General features: G+C 54.4%; 2 protein-coding genes across 4 annotated transcripts; one reads left to right on the top strand and one right to left on the bottom strand.

Moving 5' to 3' along the window:
- ARCN1 (archain 1) lies at nucleotides 1-5,095 on the bottom strand. Its single transcript, XM_081333806.1, has 10 exons — nucleotides 4,978-5,095; nucleotides 4,593-4,856; nucleotides 4,320-4,499; nucleotides 4,004-4,209; nucleotides 3,076-3,237; nucleotides 2,482-2,647; nucleotides 2,238-2,385; nucleotides 1,987-2,095; nucleotides 1,682-1,886; nucleotides 1-1,373 (listed from the first exon to the last, which is right to left on the bottom strand). Exons 1-10 carry the CDS (start codon nucleotides 4,978-4,980, stop codon nucleotides 1,284-1,286), a joined length of 1,533 nt encoding a protein of 510 aa, XP_081189932.1. The 5' UTR covers nucleotides 4,981-5,095; the 3' UTR covers nucleotides 1-1,283.
- IFT46 (intraflagellar transport 46) lies at nucleotides 4,851-7,790 on the top strand. Of its 3 annotated transcripts, none has more exons than XM_081333808.1 (11): nucleotides 4,851-5,273; nucleotides 5,352-5,448; nucleotides 5,531-5,840; nucleotides 5,954-6,028; nucleotides 6,107-6,200; nucleotides 6,382-6,510; nucleotides 6,591-6,712; nucleotides 6,836-6,902; nucleotides 7,039-7,099; nucleotides 7,279-7,364; nucleotides 7,524-7,790. In XM_081333808.1, exons 1-11 carry the CDS (start codon nucleotides 5,067-5,069, stop codon nucleotides 7,617-7,619), a joined length of 1,344 nt encoding a protein of 447 aa, XP_081189934.1. In that variant the 5' UTR covers nucleotides 4,851-5,066; the 3' UTR covers nucleotides 7,620-7,790. The 3 variants fall into 3 exon arrangements, with proteins under 3 accessions (XP_081189934.1, XP_081189935.1, XP_081189933.1); XM_081333809.1 differs by having other exon boundaries at nucleotides 5,164-5,273; nucleotides 6,594-6,712; XM_081333807.1 differs by having other exon boundaries at nucleotides 5,164-5,273; nucleotides 6,594-6,902.
- The last annotated feature ends 36 nt before the right edge of the window (nucleotides 7,791-7,826 follow it).

Below are 7,826 nucleotides of genomic sequence, written 5' to 3'. Positions count from 1 at the left end.
TTTCAACCGAGCTACAAATATTCTCCTTTATTGGTTAAATATGTATTTGAAGAATATGACTTTTTATTTTGAAGGAAATGCAATTGGCCATCTCACCATATACATTTTTCATGATTGTAACATATCACATTTTAGCCTGCGGCCCCCGGAGAAGCAACATTCAATCACAGTTTAGTCTCAACATTTTAGGGGAGCCTTGCATTACTTGCCAATCGCCTCGAGTCTGCCATCCTTTCTGCCCTGAACCCCCACCCTGTCAGCTGCTTCCCCAGTCCCCAGGCCTAGACAGGTGACAGCTGCCTGCCTTGCCTTCTCTTTTTCTGGTGGGACCCAGGTCATGGGGGGGAATGCTCCTTCATTTTCTCGGACTACCTCACCCACCTGAAGCAACTGTGTTCTCCTGAGGCAATTACTTTTCAGACCCAGCAATGCTTCAGGACTCACCCTCAGTCCTCGTTTGCCGAGAGCTAAAGAGCACTTTTTTCTTTTCTTTTAGAATATTGTTTATTGGATTCAGGAGCAACGATTCTTCTCATACACTGGAATGTGCCATACAGGCTTTAAGTAAGTAATTATTTTGCAGGGTTCCAAAATCTTATTTCAGTGTCACCTTCAATGTCATTTGGGAACAAATTGCATTTGACAATAGAATTAAACTGAACCCCATATTAAGAATCAGGCAGACAAATCTCCAATCAGTATAATTCACGGTCCCCACCCAGGGCTATGTGGACAGAGGTGATGTGGAGTCTTCTTTAGCAGGCGAGCACAGCCCAATGCATTTAAGGTGCCCAATGCTTCCCTGCCCGCAAGCTGAGATTTCCAGGATCTCAAAGCCAGAGAAGCCAGAAAGAGCTGCCCTTTATTCTTCTGCAGGGGCACCAGGTTCAAGAAAATGATAGAGAGAAGGGAGGAGCTTTCAGGCGAGAGCTGCACAAGCATGGAAGCTTCCCCCACCTCCGCTCAGGATCAGATGGGTTGGCAAGGCCAGCATAGCACTGGAAAAGGGAGGCTGCTGGTAGCAATCTCCCTGCCGCTGCATCTGGAACCATTTTGGGGTACCCTCTGTGGAAGAAAAGGTGGGGTGGGGTGGAGGGAGAAGTTGCCTGCCAAGGTGGGGCATCTCTGCCAGAGAAGCAGGCAGTCTCTCTCGGCCTGAGCGGTTGGGACCTGGGAAATGTCAGCGGGTAAACAAATGTCAACGTTCCCTGACGCTGAAGGCTGCAGCTCTCTTTCTACATAGCCAGCCTCGGCCTTTGCTTGCTGCTTCCCTTCAGCAAGGGTTACAGGATCTCATATTTGTCCACGAGGAAGGTGGTCTCTGTGGAGAATCTCACAGGGCTGTTCCCATCCACCTGGGTCACTTGGGTGACCTGCAGAAAGAAAGCAGTTAGTTGGGAAGGCAAGACCTGCCACCAGTCACTGTCCCTGACTTCCCCAGTGCCAATAAAAAGATATTTTTGGTCCCCATGAATGACCAGGGCGGCCTGAAGAAATGAGAGTAGCCGCTGACAGGGACAAAGAGGCCCAGGACACCATTCACTGGAGAAGCAGCTGTTCTGCCAGGCCCATTTGGGTGGAAACAGCTCCCTTCCTCCTACCGAGATAGGCAGCTGTCTCCAAACAGGGCACAGCAAAGGAGAAGGGTGACAGTTGTCATTCAGCCCCCAGCAAGACACACCTGAATGTTGCAGAAATTCTTCTTAGAGACAAAGGAAACGTGCACGGGGAAGAAGTCATTTGGTCGCCCTGCAATACTGAACTCCAGGCTGCCACTCTTGTTTTTGACATCAACCACTGGCAAGCACCACTCGAGGAGGTTTTTTCGGCTATCGTGGCGGTATTCACCATTAATCTCTCCAATTACAGGAGCCCCCACACCAGACCTAGGCAAACAACAATGAGTTAGCTCTGAACTCCCCACCACCCCAGAACTGGCACTCCTGGTGGTTGAGAAGATTCTTGGCAAGCAGGACAATTACTCACGGCAAAGGGATGGTGATGACTACGTCATTTAACTCCAGGTTGTCCTCCTGCAGCTCATACTCAATGTTGACATCACAGCTGTTGCCACTTTCTGATGGCCAGCAATTAACTAGGATCCAAAAGAAAGCCAGCTGAGATGGTTCAAGCAAGGAGACCTGAATGTTCTCAGCAGGGACAGGAGCAGGACACCGGCTGACTGAATGTCTTCCACCTCTGGGATACCTGCTACTCCCTGAACTGAAGCAACTCACTGGTTAGTGGAATGAGAGACTCCTCCGTCGTTTGCAGCCGCCATTTCAGCACTCCCACGTCACTATTGATGGGGAAGGACTTATCTGGATTCTTCAAGCCAATCACAGACTCTGACATAAAAAGCTTCTTGTCGACATTGGGGTGAGTCTGAAAAGGGAGCCACCGGTCAGCCAAGCCACTCCACCCCAAAACAGATGCGCCCACCTCAAAATAACCCTGATCCTAATCTCCAGCCAACCTTACCTGGAGCTGCACACCTTTTTTGTCCTCATTCTCAATGTGAATACAAATCCGAGCAAACTTTTCATCCAGGATCCGCAGCATGATCATGCCATGCAGCTCCATGTTTTGAAGCCCCCCATCCCGGCCACAGGTGAGTGAGATCTTCTCTTCTATCTTCATATGCACACTAGAAGAAGGGAGGCCCCAGAAGGCAGGGCGTTAGAGGCCTCCTTCCTTCCAACTGGGCTTCCCAGGTATTAAAGAGAGAGGCACCCCTTCTGTAGCCCTGCCTCCTAGGGACACCCACAAATCAACACTACGTATTACAGTCTTGACCCTTGCAAATTCACTGAAAGCCCAAACATCTCCAAACAGCATTGTGCTAACCCACAGCTTGACTGGTTTCCTTATGGTTTACCACTTGGGACAGTGTTGACTAGAGAAGGACTCAGCCATCAAACCATGGTTAAAAAGCTTCACCTGACTAAAGGTATTTGTTCTCCAGGAGACCAGGTTTCCTCTGGGCTTGGGTTAGAACAGAAACTTGGTTTCTGCTATGCAGGATACTGTGTGCTTTTCTCTTTACCTTTCTACATTCCTGGGTAATACACATACCTCTCCATGTTAATGGGTGGAGCAAGAACAGCTGCTGAATTTGAGGAACGCTTGCCAACAGAAGAAGTAACATTTTCACCTTCAGATTTTAGTTTATCCACAAAATTATCCACTTCCTTCCCTTTAGTGCCAAGCTTAAGTGCCTTGTTTGAACCAGAAGGTCTAAACAAACAAAACAAAATGCATGAGACATTTTGCCCAAAGAACGCAGCAAGATCCTTCCCTGCTTTCCTTGCTCTGCATGGCCCATTTCACTAAGAAAATGATTTGTTCATGTGCCATCCCGGCTCTTCAGAAGGGAGAAATCCCAAGGAACGCACAGGCTTTAGCCCATCAATGTATCTGCTACAGATCCCAACTAGGTCACCACCTCGCCCTGTTCTGACCAATGATGCTTTCGTGTTATTTGGCAATTGAACGTTACTGTAAGTCGTTCTGAATCTTTACGCAAGCAGGAAAACAAATATGTCCCCCACAAAACAATACAGATAATATTCAACTCACAGTTCATTTAGTGACCAAAGTTACAATGGCACTGAAAAATGTGAGTTATGACCATTTTTCGTTGCAACAGCTCATGGTCGCCTGATTAAAATTCACAGGTCTGACAACTGACACAAGATGGTTGCAGTGTCCCCGGAATCATATGATCACCTTCTGTGACCTTTTGACAAGCAAAGTCAATGAGAAAGGTAGATTCACTTAACAACCATGTTACTAAATTAACAACTGCAGATTCACTTAGCAACTCTGGCAAAAAAAGTTGCAAAATGGGGCAAAACTCACAACTGTCCCAGCAACAGAAAGCTTGGGCTCAATTGTGGTCGTGCATTGAGGACTACCCGTAAATGCATAGAGACCCGTGAACTCTTCCTTGCAATCCATTTACCTTCTGCAACCAATCTCACTCCCAAAGCAAATGACACACCTGGTTGGAGCCGGAGTTATTTTTGGCTTCTCTGACTCAATAATGGTTTCAGTGATCATGGCAGCAAGGGTGCCTCCTGATACGGCTGAATTGCCAAAGCCCCCAAATCCTGGAGCTTTGGTGCCTCGCCGCTCGGCATCCCTCCGTGCTTGTTGTAGCTCCTTGGCTTTCCGGCGCATCTCAGCCTTAGCTTCTCGTTCTTGGGTCTTGAAAAAAGGAAGCAAAAACAAAGTAAATGGCTTTTTCTGGGAGCAGAACAGGAAAGAAGCGGGTGACCGGCCATATTCCACAGAAAGCCAGAGAAACTTTGTCCTACTTCGCGAACAGCCCTGAAGACCTTCTCCTCATGAGAATCCATCTCGGTGAAGGTCCGGATCTGGGCCAGGTTGACGTTCTCCCGGTAGCCCAGGGCGACGATCTCATCGAAGGCAAAGATGAGGTCGAAGCAGTGCTCGGAGATCTCGCTCTCCTCCAGCGCCCTGCAGTACTCGGGGATCTGCAGGGGGCGACGGGGAAGGCTCAGAGCTCGGCCCGCTCTCCTCTCCGCCTGCCCGGCCAGCCGCCTCCCGCCACCGCCCGGCCCACTTACCACCCGGGAGAAGAGCCGCAGCGTCTCCAGGTCCTCCAGGATGTTGCTGTTCTTGGTGGTGATGAGCACCATGTAGAGCTTCTCCAGCGGCTGGTACACGTAGCGCACGCTCTCCGTCTCCACAAACGTGTGCTGCTTCCCCGTGTTCATCAGCTTGGGGAAGGCCGCCAGCAGCCCCTCGATGCGCGTCCGCGTCATCTCCACGAACTGGCGCGACACGATCGCCTTACCCGCTTTCGTGCAGACCGCGGCGGCCAGGAGCACCTGCGGAGGAGAGAAGGCCCACGCTCGCAAGGCGGCTTGGGAGGCCGGCCTAGCGCGGGGAGAGCGCCAGCTCGCAGCCACCTCTCTGGGCCAGCCCCGCCAGCTCCCGGCCGAACCTCACCATGGCGGCGGCGGCGGCGGCCTCCGCGGAGCTGCTGCTGCTGCTGCTGCTGGGCGCCGCGTCTCCGCCGCTTCCGAGTCCCGCACAAGATGGCGGCGAGCCACGTCTCTCAGGCGGAAGTGGCGTCACCACGCAGGCGCGGTCGGCCCGAGTGGGGGGGGAAAATGCAGCCGGTTCTCGCGAGAAGGTTCCGGCCACCCGTTGCCTGGCGACGGACCCGCTGCGGCCTCAACTCCCGCGGCCCCCGACGCAGCATGAGCGGAGCGTCGCCGGCGCCGCCCGAGCCAGGGCTGCAGGTGCGGGGCAGGGCCGGGGGCGCGGCCGGGGTCTGGGCGCCGGCGAGCTGCCCTCCCTCGCGCTTCTCTCGCTTTTAGACGCGGCTCGTGGAGAACCAGCCCTACGACGAGAGCCTGGACGTGAACGAGACGGAGGAGGTCGCCAGCATCTACGCGCCCAGCCCGCCGCAGCCCGGTGGGTGCCCGGGGGAGGCGGGCGCGAGGGGCCCGCGCGACGCCGCCCCCCGCCCCCGTGACGCCGCCGTTCCCGCCCGCAGGTCCGCGCCCCGCGCGCCCGCCGTGCAGGGACAGCAGCGACGAGGACGAGGACGGCGGCGCGGCGGCCCTGAAGGGAGGGAGTACCCCGCCGCGCGCGCCCGGCTGGGCCCCCGTCGCCGCCCCCGACCGGCCCGCGGGCGCCCTGTTGCAGCCCGAAAAGAAGGGCGGCGGGGGCGGCGGCGCGCTGGGCTCTGGCCGGCGCTTTAGCGGCCACGAGGTGGAGGACGACGACGAGGACTCCTCGGAGACCGACTCGGACGACGACGACGACGACGACGAGGACGACGAGCACGGCGCCCCGCTGGAGGGGTAGCGCGGGGGGGGAGGCGCGGGCGGGCGGGCGGGGGCGTTGTTCCGAGGGGGGCGCCTTTGGCTCAGCCGCGCTGCCTCCTCCCTCCCTCCCTCCCTCCCTCCCTCCGCAGGGCTTATAACTCGACCGACTACGACTACCTCCCCGTCTCCCTGGAGGTGAAGGAGCTGTTTCAGTACATCCGGAGGTGAGGGGGGGGAAATTGGTGGGGGGGTGAGAAGGGGCGCCTGGCGCTGTACTAAGCGTCTCCCCTCCCCCCCTCCAGGTATTCCTCTCAAATGATCGACCTGGAGCACAGGCTGAAGCCTTTCATCCCGGACTTCATTCCTGCAGTGGGAGACATCGATGCCTTCCTAAAGGTGCCCAGAAGCCTGGGTCCTACGGGGAACGTTAGTCCTGTGGGACCCTTTCCTGGACCTCTTGCTGCTGGTCTGTGGAAGATGCTGGAGAGTTGGGGCCCAGAGCCTTGGCCGGTGGCCCTCAAGGACTAGCTCTGTTCCTTGGGTTTGAAAATATGTTGCTGTGGCTCATTTTTGGCAGGTTCCACGCCCAGATGGGAAGACGGATAATCTGGGCTTGTTAGTGCTGGATGAGCCATCCACCAAACAGTCGGATCCCACTGTACTTTCCTTGTGGCTCACTGAGAACTCCAAGCAACATAATGTAGCCGTAAGTGGAGGAGGAAGGAAACGGGCAGGAAGCCAGCCCCACAGGTCCAGTCCACTGACGAGGTCGGCTTGCATTTCTAGCAGCAGGTAAAAGTAAAGAGCCTTGAGAACGCGGAGAAGAACCCCAAAGCCGTGGAGAGCTGGATCGACAGCATCAGTGAACTCCACCGCTGCAAGCCTCCGGCCACCGTCCATTATGCTAGGTCTGCCTCGAGGTCCCCCATGGAGCCCTTGATGCTCTTCCTGACTTTTTCCTCTTTACAAGGAGGAAGTACTCCCATAGGGCCTCCTGGTGGCCAGCTCTCAGGGCTGCTTGTCCTTTGCAGGCCGATGCCCGATATAGATACGCTGATGCAAGAATGGACTCCAGAGTTTGAAGAGTTGCTGGGAAAGGTATAGTGACCTCCCCAATGGGTAAGTCCTGCCCCATACCGTATAACTGTTTTCTTTGAGGGTTTCCAGCAGGGCCATGAGAGCTGCTTCATGCAGAAAGCGCAGTTAGCCTTAAGCTTTCGTCTCTGGCCCCCAGGTGAGCCTCCCGACTGCTGACGTTGACTGCAGCTTAGCTGAATACACAGACATCATCTGTGGTGAGTGCCCTGACCCTGTGCCGAGCCTGGGGATGTTTGCTGAAGGCCTGGCTCGTTGACTGGACTGAGCCAAAATAGCTCTGGATCGTCCAGCACCTGGCAGAGTTCTCTGGGTTCCACTTGATGAAGTTGGACCTGGAGCTTCTGGCTTAAATGCTTCTCTTGGGGTTTTTCTCCAGCCATTCTAGACATTCCTGTCTACAAGGGTCACATCCAACCTCTGCACACCCTATTTTCACTCTACTCCGAATTCAAAAATTCACAGGTAAGCAAGAGAGCGGCTACTATTGCTGCCCACAAGGACGGAGCCTGCTGGAACAGGTCTTCTCTACCTGCTTTCACCAGGAGACTTTCACCAGGAACGGTCTCCACAGGAAGCCTGAAATGAGATTCGCTTCATTGGTGGTTGCTCCTTTTTTTGCAGCATTTCAAGGCTCTGGCTGAGGGCAAGAAGGTGGTCAGCCCCCCCTCCAATCCACCCTCACAGGCTGGAGAGGTAGATATTTTAAGTTTCGCCTGAGAGCAGAGGTCACAGTTTCCTGCCTCCCAGTGTTTAAATAAAGATGCTGCTCACCTCAGGGTTATTTACGAGAGGTTTCCAAAACCCATTCCCTTGGAATTGTTGCTGGCCCCTCATTCAGATGATAATTCAGTGTGATATTTGTGTAATAAAGTTTTGCTGTAAGTGCAAGCCGAGAGTTTGGGGAATGTGGGACTTTGTGTCTCG

Source organism: Vipera berus, assembly GCF_964194415.1.
Source record: "Vipera berus genome assembly, chromosome: 8".
Classification (NCBI taxonomy): domain Eukaryota; kingdom Metazoa; phylum Chordata; class Lepidosauria; order Squamata; family Viperidae; genus Vipera; species Vipera berus.
This window is presented reverse-complemented; position numbering and strand designations above follow the sequence as displayed.

Excerpts from the sequence above, each read along its gene's own strand:
- ARCN1 (XM_081333806.1), bottom strand. Across the intron at positions 4,500-4,592 it reads TGCGGCTCTTCTCCCGGGTG|ATCCCCGAGTACTGCAGGGC; the intron begins GTAAGTGGGCCG and ends CGCCCCCTGCAG. Across the intron at positions 2,648-3,075 it reads CCACCCATTAACATGGAGAG|TGTGCATATGAAGATAGAAG; the intron begins GTATGTGTATTA and ends CCCTTCTTCTAG.
- IFT46 (XM_081333808.1), top strand. The coding sequence starts at position 5,067 with ATGGCGGCGAGCCACGTCTCTCAGGCGGAAGTGGCGTCACCACGCAGG. Across the intron at positions 6,511-6,590 it reads CCAAGCAACATAATGTAGCC|CAGCAGGTAAAAGTAAAGAG; the intron begins GTAAGTGGAGGA and ends TTGCATTTCTAG. Across the intron at positions 6,713-6,835 it reads GCCACCGTCCATTATGCTAG|GCCGATGCCCGATATAGATA; the intron begins GTCTGCCTCGAG and ends TGTCCTTTGCAG.